The sequence below is a fragment of the Dermacentor variabilis genome, chromosome 2 (genome assembly GCF_050947875.1).
Source record: "Dermacentor variabilis isolate Ectoservices chromosome 2, ASM5094787v1, whole genome shotgun sequence".
NCBI classification, from domain to species: domain Eukaryota; kingdom Metazoa; phylum Arthropoda; class Arachnida; order Ixodida; family Ixodidae; genus Dermacentor; species Dermacentor variabilis.
Window position 1 is genome coordinate 117,454,120 of NC_134569.1, and position 26,207 is coordinate 117,480,326.

General features: G+C 44.6%; 1 protein-coding gene across 1 annotated transcript; it reads right to left on the reverse strand.

Moving 5' to 3' along the window:
- Positions 1–493: 493 nt before the first annotated feature.
- On the reverse strand, positions 494–25,194 carry LOC142570420 (uncharacterized). Its single transcript, XM_075678804.1, has 2 exons — positions 24,715–25,194; positions 494–3,764 (listed from the first exon to the last, which is right to left on the reverse strand). Exons 1-2 carry the CDS (start codon positions 25,192–25,194, stop codon positions 3,027–3,029), a joined length of 1,218 nt encoding a protein of 405 aa, XP_075534919.1. The 3' UTR covers positions 494–3,026.
- Between the last annotated feature and the right edge of the window lie 1,013 nt (positions 25,195–26,207).

Here is a 26,207-nt window from a genome sequence, read left to right on the forward strand (position 1 = left end):
GTAGTGATCTGAAAGTACGAAACTTGATTCTTGGACCTTGATGTAAAGAATGGTAATGTATATACCGTGTTTCTACCGGAAAACACGGATACTTCTAAACAGTCAGACAATAACGCACAAAAGCCTGAAAGAAATGAAAACATTCTAACTTCGTTTACGAAGATGTCATGACAAGCTACACTGGAAAGCACATCCTCTGGTAACCGTGGCAACTTCAAGGCTCCAATGGCTCACAGGCAACGGCCGGTCACCAGCCGCAAGAGTTTAATAGGATAGAATCCGTTGTAAATTTCGTTTATTTTTGTCTATATACATATCCACAAAAGTTCGCCTGGGCATGAATGGCGCCAAGCATAGTCATTAGCCACAGCTCTGGCATATGATGCACCTGGAACACGCATAGGTTCGCTCATGGCACAATTATTTCACGTCCTTGTGTGACGCTTTATGTCGGGTTGGCCAAGCAGCCAGGATAGCACGTACAAGCACAGAGTACAACATTCATTAAAATATATTGTGACTTGAACAGCTGACAGCAGTGCCTGCCTAAGTTCTTAAAGGGACACTAAGGAGACGTATTATTAACCATCGTAAGAGAACACACTTCCTAAATTTAAAATATATGAGCTTGACAATGAGCTTTTGTGTCCTGCGTACACCCCCATCCGTGTTCGGCCATAAAAACCGGAAGAACGAAAACTAAGGCCGATGCCACTTTAATATTTCCTAGACAGCCTTGTATGACGTCCGAATTTGTAGCATCTTCTTGGCAAAAATATTTGTTTACTAACAAAGAACGAGAAAAACGCATTCAATGGGAAGCGAGGACTCAACATTGAAAGCCTCGAGAAGCTTCCTCGCTACAAACACGTGCCAAAAATAAGAAACTATCGCGAAATCATTGACGCCACCCTGATATCATCGAAGCCATGTTGCGGGCTCTAAATTCAACGGAGAGCGTTTGGTCGTTGTTACCGTCACTAATAATCACTATAGCACTACTTCTGTCACCCTCCTTGGTGTCTCTTTAAAGCTTTGATTTCCTTTCATGAGCATTACACTGGGTAGTGAAATCGACAAGATCATTAGCATCCGTAATAGTGGCTGCAACACACAGACGTAATAAGCGTAACAGAAAAACGCCGACGTTTTCACGGAAAGAAAATATGTGATGAAAGCAGCCATGATGTTGCGAGAGGACATCGAATGTTTTCTGGAGTAGCACGCGTATTATCCAACTTTCGCATTATACATTGTCACAAGTTAATGCACTTACCGCTCCACCTCACAAAAATGTGTTGGAACAGAACCTTATCAGCCGCACTTTACCGCAGTTACCACAGTACCGCAGAGTCATCACCTCCCTCCAGGATCTCTCAATAGCCCAGCTTCTGCTCAATGTTAGCTTTGTATTTCTTCTTTGTTTCCGCAATGAACCAAAGAAGGTCGAGTCTGCTCCAAAGCTTATGGAGCGCGGCTTCTGAAAAAAATTGCGTTGTACTTTGCAGATGAAGACTGGAAAAGGGCACCGCGCTCCGTTTATATCACGTACTCCTGCCAACGGAAAGTATGCATTGAAGGAAACTTTGCAACGCTTCAGAGAAATTCACCTTTTTGTACAAAACTTTACACACTGCTAACTCTTTCAATGAAACACATCGTGGGCAGCATAAAACAGCAGTGTACTGTAACAGCAACCCGCACTCGTCTGTTAGTCTCATCAGGTCATCTGCAGGTCTAAAGAGCTGGCTAGCAGAACTAAAGTCTTTCACACCTCATCGGTGCGGTGGACAGCGTTGTGGAGTTCCTGTAGTCTCATTACAGGGAACTTCTAACAGTAAATAATAATCGGCTCCTCAGTCCGGTCCTTTGGTGCAGGCTAAAATGCGCCAAAGGAACACTAATTCATGTCCAGATGCTTCTCTTGGCAAATGACGTTTTAACAATAAAACAAAGGCAAATATTTCGCAGATTACTGTTTAGGTGTGCGGAAACAGTCACCTGATCATGGCTTTACCATAAGGAGCCCCTTTATCCGCTATTGAAGATCTCCGATGAGCGTCATTACTTGTTCTGCCGTATTATAGCAAAATTGGCTTCCCGCTACCTCACATTGGCACAGTACTTCTTCAGAGATAGGCAAGCCTTCCTTCTAGTGCAGGCACGTTCATTCACACCGCCACAATACAGACCCGAAAGTACTATGTCGTCTTGTAGCAGGCAACTGGCCATAGTCGTACTAGTGTAGGTACACCGTTCGCAAAAGTAACGAATCTGCACTCGTTACGTTACACTCAGTTTTGTGCGTGTGTGATAAAGCTGTTCTGTTCTTCATCCAAGCGTGCTATTTGTCGCGAAGACTCTTTATGTCGTAAAGCACAATAATACCACTCTACGGTACCTTACCATATTATGACAAGTGATTAAAAGAGGTATCTTGCTTTTCCATACATGTGTGGTGAAATTCCCCATGTCGAAAAGGATCGAAACACTACTTCGAGCATTTCACATGACGCCACAGTAGGCAGAACCTGTATATGTGGGAACATTCTTAGGCAATAACTCTTCCTGAGAGCACATACTAACCAATCGTGTTGTTGTACATATCTTTAGCGAAAAAGGCTGGGCGACTGCAAAGTGTTAATTCATGCGCAGCAATTCTGCGTATCAAAGAAAGCAACTGCAAATATTTAGGCCAAAATACACTGGAGATGGTGATCACGCGATACACCTTATTACTGAACTGCGCAAATTTTGACGAAGCGAAGACAATGCAGGAAGACACAAGCAAGCGTATATCATTAGGTAAGTCAATAGGTTGCGCACATCTGTGTCCTTTCTTTCGCCCTGTGCGTTCGTCCATCTTTGCATAGCTCTGCAGTTCCAACTCGTACCACTTGGCCGAGCATTTAGCGTCAAGGCTGGAGCAAGTTTCAAATGTTACTGGTCGACCACGGGAATTCACCATCACAAACACACGCAAGAAAACCGAGCAAACGTTGACTATTTACATGGCTTAGCAGAGACTAGTGCTGTTTTTGAGCTCCTGGACCACCCTCGTAGTACACCGGAGGGGACGTCCTCAAGTTCGTGAAAGGGTGTTCTTGCGGCGCCTCAACGTAAGTAACGTACGAACGTCGAGGGTCGATGAGACTGGAGCCAGCCGTAGTGGCGGCAGTCAGACGCGGAGCCGACGGAATGAAGTCTATACCTCCAGAATGTTCTAAACCTGGACTGTACTGGACTGACGAGACCGGGAGGGCTGTCAAGGTCTTTCCGTGGAGCGCCTGAACGACTTGCAGCGCCTGCAACGCTGGGTCTCGACCAGGCGTGGCGACTCCCGTAGGGACACCAGCAGGAACCCCTCCAGCGACTGCGGCTGGAACGGCAGCATGGAATGCCGCCGCAACTCCAACGGGCTTCTGGACCAGATGATTCGCTGGAGCCCTTTGAACAACCACGGGAACCCTATGGGGCGGCGGTGGTATCGGCCGGCGATGGACAACGGGCCTGGCTCGTCTCTGGCCGACTTTGAAGGCTGCCGCGGCCGAGTAGCCCGCTGCGACGCCCGGCTCGTTCGACTCGATTGTGGCGCGGAAGCCGTTGTGGTCGGCCACATAGCGCACTTGCCGGTAGATGCCGTGTGCGTCAACGAAGCCGTACGAGCCCCGCTTGTGGTTGCGGCCATCGCTCACCTCGTGCCGAACTTGCTTGTTGCCGTAGCCGTCCGAAATCTCGTAGCCGAAGGTGTACGGCTGCGGCACCTACAAAACAAACATGTGCGTTTTATTCAACATTCATTAAATCAGCTCGGGCACCTCATTATCTCCCAATCTTGCTAACTATCGCCCACAGTATGTGCAACCTGAGCTGGTAATATAACTGCAATAGACGTACTCAGAGTACTTTAAAAGCATGAGAAATGAAGGCTTACTACAGGGGCAGAAACTTTTGCCTCACATACCGAAACGCCTCTTCTGATTCATCACTGATCTCCATATAGGCAATCGCCATAACGGTGCTGGGAAAGGTGCACTACACACCGATATACTAAACAAAGCTGGCCTTTATAGAATGCACTTGAGCCCGGGAATAGATTGTTACGGCAACTGCGACACACAAGAAAATGTATAGGGTGGAATTAGCGCTTTATAAGTAGTTCGGAATGTGCAAATATATAGCGAGAGTTGTTTAGTAAAATAACGTACTAATGGCAATGAGAAAAAAAGGACCTACTTCAATAATCTTGTTAAGTACATTCTAAAAACATGCACTTATCACGTACTCTAGAAGCCAGCGTTTTGCGACGCACGACACTCCGGCTTTTCAGGGTCATTTGGCGTTCTGCAAAGCGTTGCCACAAAAACCAATATGTTTGTGTACAATGGACAATTGTATGCGTGACGCGAGTGTCTGTGGGACGAGAGCAGCAAGCCGAGGACGACGGCAGAATAGAATAGCAGGCTCTTCAGTGAGGGCGACCTTGAATAAATCGCGTGTTCAGTCAGGTATTTTGTTGTTGTTGACGACGCCTGAAACCAGCCATAGCAATAACGAACCTAGCTACCTACTGCAATGTATCTGGGCGAGTGTGCGTGTGTCTGTTCGAACGGGTGTCTGGTCCTTTCCGTGGACTACTAGACTACTGCTACTAGACTAAGACAAGGCCTATTATTCGGGTAGCGCAAATATAAATTTAAGATAAGTCTAACAAATGCAGCAGTAAGAAACTATAGGGTCCTTTTAGCATATAGCAACCAGTGGCTAAGTCAAGATACGCAAGAGGAGGAGACTTCAACAACCGGAGGCGCAACTTCTACAAACGAATATGAGTTATATTTTTTACTTCTCGAAAGATTTGCTAGCTCGCACATGCGAATGTTTACTAAACAAACACTGCGAGAAACAACCGTGGCCTTAGTGCGCATTATATTTTACCAGCTATCACGTCAATGCTTTGCGTGACGGGCGAAGCTATATTTTTACCGCCGAGGAAACGCAATTGGAAGCGCAGCAATTTTCGTGCCTCGTTATTGCTTTTTGCTCAAATAGAAACAGGAAGATAGGCGCTAATGTGGCTTCCATTTCATTGGCTAGCCACATTTATTTAAATGATGTTTGCTGGAGCGCTATACCGTATGAAGTTATTCCAACCTTTTTTATTCCAATTCTGCAATTAGGCCTCCACGACTGGTCATGAACTTTCTTGGACCACTCCCGCTTCGCCTGCCTATCACTCGACGTCACGAAAACCGCGATAGCTCCCGATCAACGTGTACGCACTGATTATGCATGATTAAACCGAACAAAAGAAAAATAATTATTTCTGATTTGACACCTTTTCGCTATATACCCTCCGATATTGGTTAAAAGGTCTCAGGCTGCACCCACTTCACCTGTCTGTCAATCGACGTCACAAAACCACGAAAACTGAATGCGCGAAAGTGGTGTGTACGCGTTAAAGATGGATTAATATGCCGAAAAAAGTGGATTATTTTTCTGTATAGCCGTCGAATCCGTCTTCCCCGTTCCGAAAGGAATAGAAGATGGCTGCCGCCAACCGCTCAGGCACTGTCTCCTCACACCTGCCGGAGAGCATGGGTTTATTTTCGTGTAACAAAACTTTTTGCGTGGTCATCTAACGTTATCGAGCCCTTTCGGCACGTATACGACATCGCTCTGCCAACTCTCCTTTGCTCAGGATCTGTTTTAGCAACATTTGTAACTGTCCGTTTCATGCTGCTGCAATTTTAGACAAGCCACCCCAAGCTATGTAAGGGGAAGCGGACCAACAGCAGACGCCGGCACCACCCTCTTCTTACGGTTATCTATTTTCAGTGCACTGGCTCGAACCCACCGAAACCCTCCCCACTTGAGCGTGCTCCTCGCTTAGCAGCCAATTAGATAAGAAAAGGCGCTCAATGGAGGCAATGTTATTCGTTTTGAAATCAAACAAAGGTGACCGCCTGTAAGCGAGGAGAGCGTTTAATTGGGCTCTTCAGGCAACGCTGCGGATCACCGCCCGATGCTTGCGTCGGCGGTTACGCAAATTTGACGTCAGGAGATTGGAATAAAATACATCGGAACAGTTTTACGTTATAGTGCTCCTGACTTCAGCACGTGAATTCAAAACCAAAGTCATTACAGAGCCTTACTAGACTTCCTGCACAATGCGCGGTTAAATATTTGTTTCCCTCTGGCGTAATGAAGCCTATCTAAAAATAAAAAACTTAGTTTCTCCTTTTTGGTGTTTGAAATCTGCCTACTGGCTTCGTATGGTAGCCAGTTGACTAAGCATCTCCGTCGTCATCATCGTCATCAGAAGCAGCCAGCGGCGTATTTATCATCAATCTATTTTGTATCTGCTGCCAGACTAAGGCCTCCCCTGCACTTGCCCTAGCTAACTTGTGTCGCCCTTTCACTTCCTCTTATTAGACAGTTTTAGTTTAGTGAGTGTTTAGCGTATTAGCGGGCATAGTGAAATAGCGGGATAAAAATGCGCATGTGCACAACGCTCAGTGACCCACAGCGTTTAGAACACGCACGTTATTTCTCAAATTTAACGTTACCGTCATTCACGTGGTTTACGTAGTTTACTTAAAACAAGGCGGTGATCACGGCCGCAAGCTTCGAACTGAATTCGGCGTTAGAATTGACATCGTTCGTCAAAAATGACTGTAAACGGCTTTCGCTCAGTCTCATGCTTCTTCGACGACAGAGTACTGTAAATCCAAGCCCTTCTGAAAGGTGTACGTTACCCACGGGTCTTTCTGGGTGAATCCCTTCGCATTCCATTAGGGTGTGCTGAATGATTTTATGGATTGTTCCTGCAGCAGACACATGGCTCACCTTGTTGCGAATATTTGCTCCGGCATGCTTTTGTCTTTAGAAACTCCCGGGATAACTGCGCCACCTATCGGTGAATTCGGTAGACAGGCACGACGGCCACACTCGGAGATCATGGTACACAGTTTTGCTGCTTGTACTGATTTTTCTGTGGATTAGCCAGACATGGAAAATACAACTACAATGCGCTCCCGTCTGTCATTGCACTGCCTCTCGCATTTTACGGACGCACGCGCAAATCCCGACCAAATCACTTGGGTGCGCTCTGTAAGCGAAATCCAAATGGTAATTGAATAGTGCCTTGCACGTAAACTGCGCTTTCACGCTGCACTAAAACTCGCTTTCTGCAAAGTTCGTTTGCGGAACGGCAACAATATTTCCCTTAACCGTGCTATTACGCTAACGTTAAATTAAAACTCTTTTTTTTTTTTCTCTACCTCGTCACATCCCTACCACAATGTCAAAATTTCAATAAAGAGCCCTTCCCAGCGTCCTCATGCGAACCTAAACATGGGGAGCAAGTTTTATTCTCGATCACAATAAAAGCGCTGCGTTTAATTTATACGATGGCAAACTTTTTATGTCCTTTCGACACAACAAGAACCTTGTTTTCGCCCGTAGAGGAAACGTTCACTTCCGTATTCCCTTCTCGTACCTGCACGCACTAACAATTGGAGGTCGCCGGTGGTATAGGCAGTTACTTGTTCTTGTCGGCACCAGTCTGCGTTCGTGCCCTCTACAGATTTAGCAACCATGGCGCGTCAACTTCCTCTACGTGTTTGGGATCAGCTGTTCCGGTTGAGTGCAAGGAGTAACGAGATGAGCAATCTAAAATCCATGGAATGTTGCCAAAATTCTAATAGAGAACCCAATTCTGCGGAATGGTTTATTCATTTATTAATATTTCTTCTGAGAAGTGGTGGAGGAGGGGCGAGGGTTCCGAATGACTTGCTTTGCATGCTCCAACTTTCAGATTTTCTTCTGCGCTCGCTTCTTTGAAATGAAGGGAAATGCTCTGTTACGGCCACACTGGGTGCGGTATCATTCAGAAACGATCGAAGTGCTGTTTCAAAAGTTATTACGGGCCAAGACATTTGCAAAGAAGCAAGCAATTTGCAGTGTACATGTGACAAAGTAAGTAGTTTGGGAACTGCTATTTACTCCGAGCTTTATCTGGCCATTAGCGCGGCTTGAAGTGCGCCTCACTAAGCAGTGACTGGCTGCGGCTATACAGCGATAAATCATTGACAATACTTAAAAAGAATGCCGCGGTGGTGAGCCTATATTGTACTTTGTATTCTGGAAATACTTCTTTTTGGCAATAAGCTTCTGCAGTAATGGACGCAGGCATTGCCCATGGTGTATTTTTTCCCCTTTCACATTGCTTCAATTATTATAACGACACAGCGCGTACTTCTTTATATACTCTAGTCAATGTTTTTATGTTCAGTTCACCGCAATTTAAAAGATTTCCTTTTCTGTAATGTTTCTCACGTCATATCCCACTTTCCTCAATTTTGTGCAAACTATGGGTGCTATAACGTAAAAATATTCCAAACTTTTCTATTCCAATTCTGCAATCAGCCCTCCACGATTGGTCAAAAAATTTTTGGACCACGCTCACTTCTTGTGTCTGTCACGCAACGTCACGAAAACCGCGATAGCTTCCCATCTGATATAACGCGTACACATTGATTATGCACTATTTGACCGAACAAAAGAAAAAAATAGTTATTTCTGATTCGCAGCCTTTTCGCCATTAGCCCCCGGCTATTGGTCAAGAGTTTTCGGGCTGCACCGATTTCACCTGACTGTCACGCGACGTCACAAAACCGCAAAAGCTCAGCGCGTCAAAGTGACATGTACGTGTTAGAGATGCATTAATATGCCGAACAAAACTGAATTTTCTTCTGAATAGCGGCAGGTTGCCCCTCTCCCAAAGGAATAAAAGATGGCTGCTGCCGATCGCTCAGCCACTGGCTACTCGCATCTGCCGGAGAGCATGGGTTTATTTCCGTGTAATAAAAATTTTTCCCTGGCCGTGTAACGTTTTCGAGCACTTTCGGCACGTTTACGACCTTGTTCTGCCAACTATTCTTTGCTGAGGATCTATTTTAGCGTCGTTCTTAAGCTTCCGCTGCATGCCGCCCCGATTGTCGACGAGCCACCGCAAGCTAAGTTAGGGAAAGCGGACCAATCGCAGATGCCGGCACTACCCTCTTCATCCGGTTATCGATATTCAGTGCAGTGACTCGGCACCATCGAATCCGTTTTCACTTGAGCGTGCTCCTGGACTCATGTGAGCCAATTAGATCAAGCCGCTCAGTGCAGGCAATGTTATTCGTTTTTGAAGCAAACAAAAGTGACCTCATACGAACGAGGAGAGCGTTTGATTGGTCTGTTGAGACAACCCTGCGGGTGAGCGCGCTCTGCTTGCATTGGTAGTTACGCAAATTTCACGTCAGGAGATTGTAATAAAAACGTATTAGACTAGTTTTACGTTATAGGGCCTTATATTTCGTTCATTCACAAGACATGTTGGTACTTTTTTCATGTTTCTTAATAGAAACGTATATTTTGCATCATGTTTAAACTCCACCGCATTCATAGGACTTCTTTAAAACAAAGTTTTCTTAGTGACTCTCCGCAGACATTGTGGACTGCGGCGGCTGCTGCTATATTGCGTAAAAGCCGCTTGCGCTAATTTCCATTGCGCCAACGACGCAGAAATAAAACGGGCAAATATCAGTCAGCCTCTGCCTTTCATGTCGACCTTCTCAATGCATACACCTCTACTCACCATTTTTTCGCCTTCAAGCATCGAACCTCACAATAAATCACACGAACAAGACAGGGCAAAGCGCAAGAGCTTGTGATGTTCCCTGCCTTATCCCTCTATTTTCTTTTCTTGTGCTCTATAAATTATTCTGTAATATGGACCAAATCCCTCCCAAACACGTCTTATTACACATCGCCTTCGTCCTTGTGCCATCGCAGTGTCGATGCCTTTCAATGCGCATTCGCATGAACTGCGGTTTGTATTTCGGCATAGCTTGCGAACGGTAATGCATAAGCGCAATTCTCGGATAATATTCTGCTTTACGTAACTGTTGCATGAGATTAAACGTTACATAGGATCACAATAAAGACAATTGCACGCGTCGCATTTTGCTGTATGACATTTACTTAACTGCTTCCCGAAAGCCTTGCTTCACATATAAATCCATGCATGTGTGTTGGATCTCCTTCATTTTGAATCAGATTCAATTATCTAGACTTTATTTGTTCAAACATGAATAAGGCGAGTCTTTTCAAGTTCCTAGGACCGTGTAAAATTGAAGTTCTATTTGTTTCATGCTTTTTTCTCATTTTTTTTCGGCAAACTTGCTTGAAGTGTCTTTCCTCACTTAGCTGCTTTGTTGACTGCTCAAGAACGAGGCCTAGACCGGCGACACGCGGGATGTATACTCAATTCCATGGCAGAAGTATTGAAATGAGCATGCTAAGTGCAGTAAATCTCTACTTATCATTTCTCGAAAGTATTATTATTATTATTATTATTATTATTATTATTATTATTATTATTATTATTATTATTATTATTATTATTATTATTATTATTATTATTATTAGCAGTAGTAGCAGTACTAGTAGTAGTAGTTTTGATGTTCCTCTAGCTTATTACCTTGTGTCATTGAATGTTATTCCTTATCTCGATTTACCAGTTTTATATTTTTGTTGTTTTTGTTACCTTTTATGAAATGCGGGATGCCCTACACCACTCCTGGGCAACAATATAATATGTTTCGTTTCGAAAACTTTCTGTTCCTTCAACCTCACCTGACTTCCTTGTATCCGCTTATCTTCCTCACTCCACGGGCGAGAGTGAGGTAAGCGCTGCCATAAAAAGCACTTGTTAACCCCCGACGAAGGCATCTCCTTCACAAAACGTTGACTTTAGCCCCCGCGTTCCGTTGATCACTTACTGTCAATCCCTTTTCTTTGATTTTATTGAATTTTTATAAGGTGCCTTTGGCATGGCGCAAATGAATGGTTTCGCACCAAACATTAAAGATGTATCGCTTGCCAGATAAGGTAGGCTGAGTGAATGCCTTGGTCCACAACCACGTACACCTTTTATGCTATGTGAAATGTTAATGCCTGTAAGAAAAAAAGTGACGGGACAGTGAAATGCGGTTCCCATGTCGTACGAAGAGAGGCCCTGCGCTGAATACTGGCGAAAATTTCTGAATTAACTTGCGAGGTACAGTTTTTTCTCAAAAGTACAGGGGCTACTTCAGGACTTCCTTATATCTCGTTCGTGCATGCATTACGGTTACCGTGGCACTCCTGACACTCCAGATCTCTCGATGGCGAGCACAACAGTTTTTTTAACTCCCAGTGCGTTGAAACGTTTGGCATACCGCAGCTACTCCTTTAAAGAACCTGCAGTCAGCATGGCGGTCGCGAGGAAGGTAGCCCCTACTACTTTCCGCAAGTGGCATGACACCCTGTATCGCAACCTCACGTGCGGTAGGAGCCCGTAACTGCTACCGCTGCGTAAAGAAGGCATTTTCCTCTAGTCAAGTTTGCTTTCCACTTTTACTATTTTTTTACTATTTTCCGGCAGACGCGATCGCATAGTGTTTAGCGCTGAGCGTACCTCATATCGACACGCGCCAGTAGACCCCGGGTGTTAAATGTTTCAATTTTATTGAAAGAAAGCGCTGCTTTAGCGTAGCCTTTGTATGGTGTTGTTCTTTCTCTTTCTTTTTCAGATATAGCTACACACAGTATTACCTTCTGCAGTTTACGGGTTAGGAAGGCGTTTTAACCACTAGCGTCCCCTTTATTTCATTAAACCATACCAAACAATACCTTCCTATGATGTCTACACTAAGTATAAACAATATGGGCAATTAAAATATCCTCTGTTACGGCCCTTTCATAGGAAGTTAGAGCACCTGTAAAAAGGAATCAGTACAAATATCAATTTTTATTTCATGCCTGAGAGAAATGACACTCACAGGTTCACAGTGAACAGATCCTTCACACTAGTCTGCAATTATTGAAGGACACACAACCAGAGCCATTTGGTTCTTCCTAACTTTCATCATAAGTTAAACTGGTTGAATGGGTTGAATAGGTTCAACGGGTCACTGAAACTCCTAACCAAGTTATTCGCGACCACTTTTCGCCAAACGCTCGAAATAGTGATCGCGATAAGTATCATAATAAGAAGAAGAGGAGAGAAAAGGATTGTAAAAAGGAACTATGTATCTGACTGAACGGAGACATGTAAGCGTGAGAAGAGGACCCGCCAGCCATCTAGATGTGTTTTATTTGTTTATTTTTAACACTTGCCATTTAATATACACGACTCTCCACAGCGGCTTTCAATTAACCACAGCGGCTCTCAACACTTACCGTCATTATTTATTTTTGTCTTAGTTATGCACACAATCATCCGTCACTTAAAATTGACCTTTCGAAAGTTACATCATGTCACAGTTTTAATCATCGACACGTGGTCCTCCCATGAACTAACCACCGCAATTGTAATTGGTTTAGAGCTTTTGCACTTCCTCAATAGGTCGGGGCATGTGAATCTTTGTTAGCTTTCCCCTGTCCTTTCATTCAAGCTACACTTCGAGCCGAATAACCAACGTGCTTCGATCAATCCGGCCACACTCCTCCACACTCGGCGGTGCTTTGATTGCGACCGAAACACATATACTTCGATGAGTTTGAAAAGATCAAGTATGAGGGCAGAATAACGCTCGGTATACAAAACTTGGTCAGCAATTTACGATGATGCCGCGTCTTTGTCCCATTGTGTAAATTATTCGTCGCAGAACGAACAGAAAGAAGTCACGTTCGAAAGAGTCGATGACGCGGCACAACAGTTACGGTGGGGCTCTCCTATCTGTCGATACTAACGCCTACTTATAAAAACAGACACATCATACAGCCGCAGATTATCGCTAATCCGAAGTATGATATCCCAAATCCAGATTCTAGACTTTCGTATCGATCAACCGCCACGACACATTTTATCACCTCCCAAGTAGGACTCAATTTGTAAATCTTTCTTCCGCTTGTTCTACAAGTAAGAATGTGCAAGTCCAGCTCTTATATATACTGACCTGCTCTCGAACGTGCTTCGAAAAAATTAAGTGCTTCCAAAGATCGGAGCTCGGCTACGCAAAAAGCAGTTCATGTCGGAGGTGTGAGGGCGGGCTTGGAAGCTTGCGCCAGCAACTCGTTTCACCACTATAGGCTGAGCTTGAAAAGCGTCCTCGGTACACGCTGCGCCTTTGGGCCGAGACCAAATAAAACTGTCGCCTTTATCTTTCATTGACTTCCGCACGCAGATTATCGGCGCCGGAAGTGACCGCTCGTGCTTCCCCCTCCCGCCGTTTCGGAAAAAAAAAAGCAGTTGCGTCCAAGGCGGCAGGCAAAGCCGAACACGGCCCCATTGCCCAGTCGCTTTCTGGTGCCCGACGGTGTCCACCTGTATACGCGACCAGTTTATTCCGAGCACGTTTGAGGGCAGTTCACTCGTAGTATCGTTCAGTGCGGCATTCGCGCGAACTTCTTTTTTCACACATGGCAGGATATTCGTTCGACCAGGAAGAGGAGACAATAAATGTGGTAAAGCATGCAGATAAGTGTAGCGAGGGCTCCTTACTGGACCGCAGAACTTCCCACGTCCGAACTTCTGCTAACCGTACACTTATCTGATTAGGTAATCTGAACGAAGATGGTCGCGCTCGGGCTACATTAGTGCTGTGGACTTTCCGTTCTTTTCTACACACAGGCTTAAAAGGCGTAGATTTGCTACGTTGTAGTTTGATTGATTGATTTGTAGAGTTTATTAGCGCAAGGGCCAGATGTGGCCGAAGAGCGCCAAGTCGATGATCTGTACTTCTGAATGATATATGGGTGTTAATTGCGGGGAGTAATGAAACACGTCTCTATAGTGGTCTAAAATATTCGCTAAAGAGTGCAATATATACATGTGGTGCAATGTGGCTGTAAAAGGACCTAAAATTTATTTGCTCTAAGGTGCGTAAAATACAAGTAAATACATAATATAAAAATGACAGTGATTGATCGTTTCTGCGATGACAATAGATGTTTCACGAGATAGGGATGATCAGTAAATTTGTGCTATTGCTACACGTGTTTCCAACCGGGACAGATGAGCACCTGATGTCCACACGCATCAGACTCCAGCATGGCACCGGAAGAAGCCACCACGCACATGTGTGGCTTATGTGAATGGAATGACCATGAAAACATTCACAAGGCCTGCCCTACAAAGCGACGCACCAATCAGGATAAGCGTAAGAGTCACCGGAGAAACACCAAGGCGGCGAACTCATTGACACCGACTCGTGACGTTCGCACATCCAGCCGCTTATTAGTACTTCAGGAAGACGATACAGGCGTTGAGCAAGCTGAAACCACCATTCTGACTCTTAGACAGCCAACTTATAGTGAGGTCGCTAAGTGGGTCCACCGAAAAGACAGATCTGACATGCCTCCACCACCAACGCAGGGCGAACTTGACACGGAGCCCGCGTTAGCTGAGCTAGTTCAACGCCTAGCATCACTGCAAGAAGAACTACGTCGCCAAACGCAGCGTGTGGATATAGTATAACGCAGTGGGGATATATCGACGCCTCCTGTAGATGCCAGTACTGTGTTGCGCCAGTACAGGAGGCAGACCTAGAGCACTTTCTATGGACATGCCCTGGTCTGAAATCGGTTAGGCGACGTTCATCTCAGCCGTGTGGGTATCCACCCTAATCGGCTGCCAGACTTACACAAGTGGATTTTTGGCTCTCACCACCACTCCTTCTTTGACTTTATGCAAGAGACAGAACTTCACAATTATGTGTAGCCCTTCCTTTTGATGCCGCGAGGCAAACTAATTCAATAAAAAAAGAGAGCAAAGACCACTTCTCACGTACTTTCTTTTTCTGAAATTTTGCCAGTTGACATAAATAAGAATCTATGCAGATGAAAACCCTTTTCAGCACTAAACATTAGTAGGGCTCGATGGTCGGGAACATGAAATACCAACTAATAATATGTACAAGCTTGAGAAAAGCAGTTAAATATGGCAGAATTGTATCTGTAGCATTAGCGCTGGGTGTTTTATTCTAGTGCGACCTTTACTAGCCACTTCCCGTTATAGCTATTTTATTTAAAATTATTCAACTGCGCTAGCCATACAATATTATTGTCAATATTATACAGCATTACACAATATAAAAGTAGGCGCACACTTACCTCCTCCATTCAAACGCCACAGAGCGGAGAAGAAGAGCGTGTCTAGAAACATTGTCTAGAAACATTAGAAACTACGTATATATATATATATATATATATATATATATATATATATATATATATATATATATATAAACAAGAGCCACGAATTCATGAAAGAAAAAGAAGGGGGGTGAACAACGAAGAAACAAGTGCGCCAGTACTCTTTTGTGGGGCGACCTGAGTGCCAATATCCGCGCATGTGAGAATAACTTTGTACAGCGGACGTAAGCACTCATGCCTGCATGCTCATCTGGCAATTTCTCGTTGTTAGAATAGTGCGACGGGTTCTTTGGGGTTTTCTTCCGAATTGAACAACATACCTACCTACGTACCTCTAAATACTCTACTGTATGGTACAACATCTGCTTCTCTACATTCATACTGCAGAAAACAGCTGTTCTACAGTGTTTCCTCATGCAAATCCGTCTTCCGCAAACTGTAGTATTCAAAAACGTATTATTTCGTCTCATATCGAAACACTTACGTTGCTTTATAACCCAATTATTATACACGAGGCTTCCCATACTAAAATCACCCTTCTGTACTGTCTGCGCATTGACTCCATCTTAGCGCAAGCAGTGCTATGTGTGTCTATAGAGGCAGCAGCTGCTCACGTAAGTTCATAGGAGGTGCATCAAACTTCCCATTAAAGCATCCGACAGTACAAAAAAAATGAGCATGGAAGTTTGTAACGGTGCCGAAGCAAATGCATAGTGTTGCAAGTCTGGTTAGCGTACAAAATGAGACGTGAGGATTCTAATATTGCTAGATTTATCGAATGACGCTGGCGCTCTCGTACACTCGTGTATAGCAATGCCCAAAACATCAAAACAAGGCACGGGAGAGGCGAACGCCGGTGAAACTTTCTGAGTATTTGATTCACCCCTATCGACACAACTGGCGAGGATCGTGTATGAAACTGTGATTTACATATTCATCAATAAAAACGTTTTAAAAAATGCATTTATGTCCTGGCGATGGATGTTTGTCTGTGAAGCTCGCGTAAATAAACTGACTTCTGTGACCATCTCGTCAACCTAAAGATACAAGGCACAAACGACGCTCCCTATACAGTGCTCTGGGAGCTACGAGTGTAAAAATATACTTTAGCAATGACCACAGCTTGACCAGCTTTTTTTCTTGTTATAGTATATTCATGCCTACAAAAAAATTGGAACCTTCGTCTCTTCGTGTTTCTCTCTCTCTCAGCATTCCGCTTGAGCTGAGCAGGTGAAAAATTGGAGGAGGCTTAAGCTTCGCCTTCAAGAGTGGAACGGGACAGCGTTATCACACCCCATTCCCACCGCCCACTCATTCACTCGGCATGCTCTTGAGTCACACAAAGACGAAACGTGAGCCTGAGCAAGCGGAACGAACCAAAGAACTCGGTGTCTCAGAGGGAGAAACGATCTACGCGAACCAAACTTCGTGATCGGCACGGACAGCCGGGCCGCGACGTGCCCTGAAGGCGGACGCGGTCATGGGGCTGACGCATTGATGGGATCGTCCTCTATCTTGCTTAGAGCACCACGCAGACGCATGACTCATCGTCAGCAGCACGGCACACATCGCAGGGGACACTTTCCCACCAGATGCGCAACGGCGCAGTGATAACGTCAGAGGCGTCCCGCATCGGACGCTGTACCTAGGAATCGCGCTGTGAGCGGAAAGAGGAGCCGCGTCGCCTAAACACGAGGGTTCGAGTGACCCACGCTGGAAGTTGGAAGAGGAGAGAGCGAGAAAACTTATTAAACGCAAGGGTATTAGGGCATGCTCGCACCGGAACCCGCATGGCCCCAATGCACTCAAACGAGATGAAGGGAAGAAGTCGACGAGTGGCGCGCCACGTGTCGGGTAAGCGCCGTACATTCCGAGGAGGGTGGTCTTCTGTGTTTGCCGCAAGATGGCTCTGCGTGTGCGCTAAACGTAGAAGAAATGTAGCGGAAACGTTCTTCGCTACTCGTTTCACTGCGACTTCTGTAATTTACATGCTCATAATTACCGATATACACCGCACTATAACTTTCTCCGGCACGTTTCTAAGGCAACACCGCATTCACTAGAGGCGCTTTTGTCGCGCTTTGAACCATCGAACTCATGGCTGAGTTGCAGCGTCTCCGTCTCACACTCCGGAGACCCTGGTTCGATTCCCACCCAGCCAATCTTGCAAGTTGTTTTTATTTATGAATTGCCTACCGACATTTTTCACTCACGGCAACGCCACCGATGCCGACGAAACTGGCTTTTCTGCGACACGAGCTCCTTAGCGCTGTCGCGTTAATATGTTAGCTCGACGCAACGTACAATGCAGTCATACTGCGCAGAATAAACAGCGTCCTTGATGCTGCCAGGCATCTCACAACGCTGACGTGATTAGGAGTGGCCGCGAGTGGCGTTGTAGCCATCGCACCCCGATGGCGTACGTGACAAGGCCGCACGAATCCGCTTCCAGTGAAATATATCACGTTAGCCTCATGTTTACTGTCCGTCCCGCTCAGACCAATGCCTACGCACTGCAGCTCAGTCACAAACTTTGGGATGTCATTGTTATGGAAGTGCTTCCTTCACATATTGTGTGTGAGACATATAAGCGAAGAAAGTGGACACGACACTCTCTCTTTCTTCTTGCCTCTATCCCGCCGTGTTAACTGACAAAGGATTCTTCTAAAACTATACTTTCATTCATTCCCCGGTAATAGGTTGATAATTGGAAGAGCAAATGAAGGCCGAATTTTCATCTTTTTTTAAACGTAGCGGTTCGTGAACCTCAGTGCCGGTGCGTCATCTGGCGTCTGGGATATCCGAGTATTTTTGAATATTTCTGTTTGGGCCGGTGTACACCTTTAGATGTTTATGAAGCTTGACATTGGGTACGTCAAGTCATTGGTTCTTCTAGAATACAATGCATTTCGTGTTTGCAGATAAAGCATTAACTAGGACCGAGCCGACACAACTAAAGGCCATGGGGTCATGGCGAGACGAAGCTGAAACCTCAAGGCGGCGAGGCCACCCCTCTTCTGTTCTAGAGCCTTTTCTACCTTGCCAAGGATTATCTCACCGTAAGGCTGTTTTTTTGTGTGTTGTAGGAGGTCAAATTGCTAATGCAACCTAATCCTTTTTTCTGTCTTTAATATCGCTCTAAAACTGGCTAACCGAATCGCGTCTAGCACTTTCAACCGGACGTGTAAGCGATGAAGTGGACGTAATTATTTGCTTGTGATCAATCGGACCATTTTGTAGTTCTGTAGTTTTGTAGTAACCAAATGAACGTAACCAGTTACTTCAATAACGAGAAAAGCTGTAACACGCAACGACGCATTGATCATACTGACTCCGTGCTTCAAGCTTTTGAATTTAAGGCGAACTGCAGTAGAAGAACCCATGGTCCTGCCATGCTTGTCAAACCAAAATAAATAAAAAAGAAAACACTAAGGGCGCATGACAACCCCACTTTTCAAATTCTTGCACTAGTTATATGCAATACAATCTTATTTCTCTTTGTGGTACAGTTTGAACATCAGAAATAGCGGACGTCTAACAAAAAAGCTGGTTTCTGCAGCTTGAGAAACGCCCTGCGACCGTAGGTCACACCCCATTCAGACAGATGCATTTTACATACAAAAATAGAGAACAGCACCTCGAACGATTGTTTTAGACAATGATTTAGAATTCACAGAATCCGAGTTACTTTCATCGTAAAAAAAAAATAATAAGCAAGCAAAGTAAGCATGATGTAAAGCCCTTATGTCGCATAGACGCTTCTACTGAAACAGTGTCAGTAGGCCATTAATACAAGCCTTTCTATAAATATATAAGGAAGTGACATTGACAGCACTGATCAGCTGGAAACGGGTCAGAGAAATAATTACTAAACATTTTCAAAATGTAAAGGTGGTCGATCAGCTTGACCTTTGGGATTTGTTCAACAGAAATTGTATTTGCGTTAAGAATGTTAAGGTACCTATAGGTAAAATATAGGATGGCGACTGTTGGTGATATGTAGTGCGCCAAAAAGATTGGCACCACCGGGCAGAATGTCGGGTACCGTAAGTTGGTATGGAACACTTTAGTTTGAACAAGGGCGACGGTCTGTCATACCGTCATTATTTCCCAGAACTGCGATTTTGCACATGCACAACAACTTATAAGTATTCAGCTCGGTTACTTTGAGGATATTAGAAGCAGTGAAGTACGGGTTAGTGTGCGTGTGTACCATGGTATATTCGCGATTATACGTATATTGCTTGTTTTTGAGCAAATATAATCTTTTTTTTATTTTCCTTTGTCATTTTGTCCCACATAGTAAAACAGTACGAAATAATTGGTAGTATATATGCACTATATATCAATATCTTCTCCTGCAGAGGAAGTACGTCCTTATGGCGATTTACTATACCGTTTATTCTGTTTATTCTTACCCTTACGCTTTCTACGTGCGCATCCCAACAATGCGAATGAGTAAAAACCATGCCTAGGCTTTTTACGGCTCGTACGATCTCAGTTTTACTATTCCCTAAAATAAGATCAAAATTGCAGGGATATATCCTGTTTTTCGTTGCAACAGAGTGCCTTTAGTTTAATTTTTATTAATATTTAAGCAGTTATGGAGGGCTCATTGGCGCAAATATTCCAGAAAATATATGCCTTCAGTAAATACTTCTCGTTCTAGTCATATATTTAGTCATAGTCATAGCATTTAGTGCAGAAAAATCAGACGCAACAAGCGAATATGCTTAAAAATATATGACGTCATACTGCCATAGCAACGCGATGTTATGGGCGCAAAGTTATAAAATCGCTGTGTTCGTATTCTAGTAATGGGCCATCTTCCACTAAATAAATGCAGTCACGAAAGCATAACTTGGCCAGCTAAACTTTACCGTTCCTATGAAATATAGCTTTACCTCAGGAGCTCCTAAACTCTAAGAAGTCAGTCTTATATGAGCTACCTTCGATAGACAATACATCTTATTTAGGATATGAAGGCGTTTCAGAAAAGCTTTTGAATATGGCAAAACTTTGATAGACGGTTAACCGTGTTTACAGCTCTATAACGAAGTAATAAAAAAAACGATACGCCGATTCCGTAAGCTGCACCTATCCGAAAATCTGACATTCAGGCATAACCATTCTGAAATATATCACTAATTCTCGGCTAGAATTTTAGCAAAGCCCGTGTTAATATCGCAACAGCTGTAAACTTCATGCTACACTTTCTTATTGCTTTTTCATTGTGCTAATTCTCAGCAATATCAGTAAAAGGATTGAGCTTTAAGTAAAACTATTGCTTTGCATGGGTGGTAGAAATCAGATCTCTCTCTTAAAACGAAGCTTTATCTCAGGGCTAGCTCGAGTTTTCCTATTCTTATACATGTAAAACGCAAAAATGTTTATATTTGAGAAGCGCCGGACTTAACTAAATGAATACGGTTGTACTTGAGAGTGAAAATGAAATTCTGGTTACTCTATGACAAATAATTTAGGTTTATGACATTAAATAAACATTAGCGCAAATCGGCGTCTCCAAAAAAAATAGAAGCACAAAGTAAGTCTGCACCAGAAATTGATAACGCTGATCTGTAAACTGCGTCCATTGGAGCACCTAAATTGGACAAATGTGATGCATGAATTCACAACTTCTGTAAAAATGTTACAGTGTTTACCAAAGATATGCAAGGATTAGTGATAAGTCACAGCTATATTTGACATACATCAATTTTCTTCGTTTTAGATGTAGTATTAGGTGCAGTTCGCAGAATTGTGCTATCTTTTTCTTATATTGCTCAGTGACAGTTATGAACTTATTACTTGGTTTTTGGGAAATCTTCCAACTGTTGCAAGTTTCTGTAAAAAAAGTTCTAAATAAAAAATTCGCTTCATACAGTACCTTTACATTTAAGCTTTTCCTTCGAAATACAAGCAACTTCATTCACATCTTTGCTATGGTTGTCAAAAATAATTTATTTGTTTATACGTATTTATCTAGGAGCTCTCGTGCTAAAGTAAAGCATGAAATTTCATTCAAATCGGCTCAACGGTTGCCCCCTCAGTCTCAGCCCAGGAGCATACGCAGTCCCCTTCATCTTGCGGTGTAATTCTGGATCCTTAAATCGTATCATCCATTAATGGCTTGTTCAGCAATACCATTATGTTCTTTGGTCATACCTCTTTGGCGCTCTTTGGCCATACCTGGCCCTTGCGCCATTAAACCTCGAAACCTCAACCATTATGTTCTTTTTCTTTTAGTTTCAACACCTGCATAAACCCATGACCACTCTCCGACTTGCTATTGCTTGTAAAGGCTCAGCAAAGTGCGTCTATAGCACGTTTTGGAACATTTTCCTCGGTCAAGCACCTAAGAAAAGGGCATTCAAGGACAGTAGATGCTCCTCCAAACCATGTAGCTTGTTTTACAGCCCCTGGCGATACGTGACACGTACGCAGAATTTTAAGAGACGGTTTCAGCACTGCCCTGATTCTTTTAAGAGCAGACGTGCGCTATCGGCATAGTGCGGTCAAGCACCTTTGGAGAGAGAGTCCTTGTCAAAAAATGCGATGCGCGACCGAAGACAGAGAGAATGACGGCTTGTCAGTTGCCTTACTTTCAGATATATTAGGCGATGACTGCTATAATGATCAATTTTCGCAGCGATTGTGCACGTTTTTAATATAATGTGTTTTACAAGCAATGCTTTTATATCTTGTAACAAATATTCATGAAAGCTACCTCGCATGGTAACTGTGTAATATAGCGTTTCCAGCGTGCATGTTTTCCCTTGTAAACATAAATACGCCTCTAGTTTGAACAACCAATCTAAAACGTCGCCACTATGGAGCGCATCAGTAATACCTCTCTTCGTAGTATTCGAGCTGCCATGGGAATTTTTGTGAAAGGCTTTCATGAATAGCAAGATTCTGTTCTGATCGGCTATAAATTCGTTCCTGCGGTTATAAATAATACTGAAAAAAAAAAAACACAGCGATAACCTTGCGTTAACCTTGACTGTAAAGCAATAACCTTACTTTTTCACTATCACAAGCTATCACATCCCGGCGCGTTGGGGGCCCCGCAATTTGTGAAGTTTGCGAAAGAATTGAGCAGGCAAAGTAATTATGTTAATTAGTGTAAATAACTCATTCAGAACTTATTCACGTTGACTCATTGCTGATATCTTGTATTTATTGATACGCTTGCGAGATGGAGTCATCGTTTCTATCGTGTATAGCAACCTACAACGTGAACACGGAATTTCATGTCAGCACATATTCTCTTTCCTAATATAAAATGATACCATCTCCACGTGCATTAAGCACTCGTTGCCAACATCACCAGTACAAGCCGCGTACACAAATAGTTCATGCTTTACAAAACTTAGCCGGTACAACACAGATAACCTTAATTATAATCCGATTCGTTATGCGACTGCTGTCCCGTTTATGAACTATCTGGCGAAACAGCAGCAGCACCCACCAGCAGCCATGATTACGAGAGTCTGGGATGTTAAATAGACCGAAATGTACTGCATACATGCACAAACAAAACTTAAACGTGTGACAAAGTTTCGCATATATACTTGGAGAAAGTCGCTTTTTTGCTTTTTTTTTACAAGAACAACGGAACAAAACCGGACAAAAATGATTTTTATCCGATTTTGCCGAGACACCCCTCGATGTTTCGTTTTTTGCTCTAAAAGTGCAGTTGTAAACATAGATTTGTGTTAATTGTTGCATCGTGTCCCTCCTTCCTTCCATGCTTTCTATTTCTACAGCGCTGCAGCTGATCTATTGTTTTTCGACCGTAATTAATGCTTGTTTCAATGTTGCGACGTCGTGTTGGGAGACGTATAATATTCGAGGCTTGATGTGAGGTATTGCAAACCAAGCAAAACCAATCATGGAGAGAAGTCTGTAACAGCTGCAACTTAAGAACATTTTAAAATATTGAAATTGTGCTTCCCTCATTTCCATACCACATTGAGTGTGCTGTCGTAAAATAGAAATTCTCCAGTGCTTATCGACCTATGTTCTATCAGCCGCAGTTTAAGCAACATACTTCTCAAATTGAATAGCCGATGTATTTTTTTGCTTTTTTTTGTTCAGGTTCAGGAATAATTTTCAAAAATCGCAAACTAACTTTCCGTCACGAGCCGTTACTTTCGTATACCACCTGGCGAAGAACGTTCACTGCATATGCAGGGTGTCCCAACTATCATGCACCAAGGTTTAAAAATGTGCAAATGCCACGTAGCTGGAAAGAACCAAGGTACCAATTATCTCGAGGCGAATGCAAACAACATTACCTTGGTTCTGTCCAGCTACGTGGCATTTGCACATTTTTAAACCTTGGTGCATGATAGTTGGGACACCCTGTATATACATTTTCAATATTATGGGATCTGGACGCCAGGAGCGTATACATGCAACAGAAATTACACAAACTGCTGCCGTGCGCAAATTGGGGCGGATTCATTGAACCTGCGCTTGGGCAGTACATGCGTTTGTTTTAGCTTTTATCTGATTGTCCATTGACTCTCACAGCACGTGGTTTGATTGTTCACAATGCGATTGGGTGAGCCCGAGTGATAATATTCATGCGCGCTTTCAAACATAGGTGCCCCCAGCGACGCCCTCAAACATGGCTATAACGCATACGATTCAATGCTACCTTCCACTTAAAAAGCACATTGTCGAGTTTACCAGCTAGAAACGTCACATTTTGGTTACAAAGTGTGCTGCATTGGAGGGCGCAAAATTAATTTTTACCACCTGAGCTTCCTTTGAGGTACATATAAATCTTAGCACACATTTCGCTTGCTTCTAAATATGGCCGGTGGAGCCGAGAATCGAAAGCGCGACCTCGTGCCCAGAAGGTTACCTCGCATCTCATCTTAATTACAAAGTGTGGGCAACTACTGAGCAAGAAAAAAAAAATAAAAGCGAAACCCGCGCTTTGGCGCCTTGACAATGGTAAACGATGTCTATTGCCGAGCGCGCAGTATGACGTAACGTGCTGAAAATTACTGCAGCGACGACCATGGTTCAAGCAACCCGCTTTTTGGGCGTGAGTTATGGCTTGCCGGAAGCGTTGTAGTGCAGTGATAGGTTTCGATATATACAGATATGCAATAAACAACTGCGCTGTATGACAAGACGTATACTCAGCGAGCGCGCGTCACGTTTCATGCGACGTCTCTCTAGGGGCCTAGGCGTTTGCTTGTGTTTCGGCCGCTTATATGGCGTCAGAGTCCTCGTTATTGATCTAAAATTTCGACTGGAACGTCTCGAAACAGCACAGGGGGTTATGAGGAAGGCCGAAGACGAAACAGATTTTACTACTTGGATTTCTTTAGCATGCGCGTGAAGCACGGTACACGAGAGTTTCTGCATGCCGCCTTCATTGGAATGCGACCGCCGCGTTCGGGAATCGCATCCGCCACCTAGCGCTCGGCAGCGTTACGCCATATACAGCCGCTGAGCCAACGCGACAGGTAGTCCACGCTGTCAAAGTACTATGGCGGTACTCACAAGCTGTTCTCGGTGTGCTTGCTTGACGGGCAGCACGGCACCGACGGGCTCGGACTTCACGGCAGGGTGGTATACGGGGCCGGCGAGCACGGGCGCGCCGTGTAGCACCATTCCCGGCGACGAGACGGCGTTCAGCAGCGGGTGCGACGCGTGGAGGGCGAGCGGACCCTCGCGGACGCCGACGGCCGCCACCGGCGCGGCGGACACACCGATCACGGGGGCCTGGTGAACGCCCACTTGGGTCACATGCACGGTCACCGGCGCCACGGCGTGCTGCTGAGCGTATCCGGCGTCGTGTAGCGGCACGATGCTGATGCCGACGGGCGTGCCCCGAGGTTCGACCAGGTGCGGCCGCGAGAGCCCGTCGACGATCGTGTGGAAGGGGCCGGCGTGGACAGCGTGCACTGCTGGCGAGTGCGGTTCGAAGCCGGGCTTGGCCAAGGCGCCTCGAATGGACGCCGCGGCTGCGAGCGCCAGCATGGCGAAGGTCTTCGGAGGTTGGCAGCAGCACCACGCGCGCCGGAGCATAGAAGAACAAAGCGACCCAGAGCCACAATGAGCTTGACGCAACCTCTGGCTCCAAAATATGGTTTTTCTCTATTGATGGCTGATCGGCACTTCGAGACTAGAGATGGAGCATGACTGGACAGTGCTGGCCTTTTGCGGTCTTAGCTTAAGGAAAACTGTTACGAACGAGAAAGTTTGCTGCGGATTGCATCTTCGGATTCCTTCTCACTTTGTCACATCGCCACTGAACTCCAAAGCCTGGCTTTTCATTAAAAAAAAACATCTTTATCTTTCTTACTATGGTTTTGTCGCAAGAGAACTATGCCCTTTTTACGAAGAAGTCTTTTTTATGTATATATAACCTGACCTTACAATATCCGCAAGGCTCGTAGAATAAACACACTGGTGTTTATAACAGCTCCCACGAAGTGTAAAAATTTTATAGGCCGGAAACTGCCACAAATTATTCATCACTTAATTTATCACCCTGCCTCGCACCCTGTTAATATTATAGTCTATCCTTTAACTCCTTAATGAACGCTCCCAGTGGCGGGCTCGGCAGACTCGCGAGACTCACCCGAAGTATCATGCCGGGGATGAGGTTTTTTAGGAGCACGCGATCTGGTGCTGCGTGTATACCTCCGAATAAGGGCCCGGAATCAGATTGAATAAGTTGGGGACAGTGGCGCGCCACGGTTTTTATAGAAGGATAAGGAAGTGCTCCACTTCATTGCTGGGTGCCTGCACGCACCCCAGTCGGGCGACGTATTCCGGGAGAAGAAGAGTGTCGGGGGGGGGGGGGGGGGGGGTCGGCAGCTTTAGGAGGAGCGCGTCGTCTCCGAATTTCTCCTCTCTTCTATACTGGCGTCTACCTCCAAAACACACGAAAACGTCGAAACTAGGGCGGGGACCCGCAGCGGTAGCCACTGAAAAAAAGAAGAAAAAAAAAGAAAAAAACAGAGAGAGAGAGAGAGACGATAGAACGA

What these genes read in the sequence shown, in the direction of transcription:
- LOC142570420 (XM_075678804.1), bottom strand. Translation starts at nt 25,194, where the DNA reads ATGCTGGCGCTCGCAGCCGCGGCGTCCATTCGAGGCGCCTTGGCCAAG. An exon ending in AAGCACACCGAGAACAGCTT is followed by an intron (nt 3,765 to 24,714) that starts GTGAGTACCGCC and finishes TTTGTTTTGTAG; the next exon opens with GTGCCGCAGCCGTACACCTT.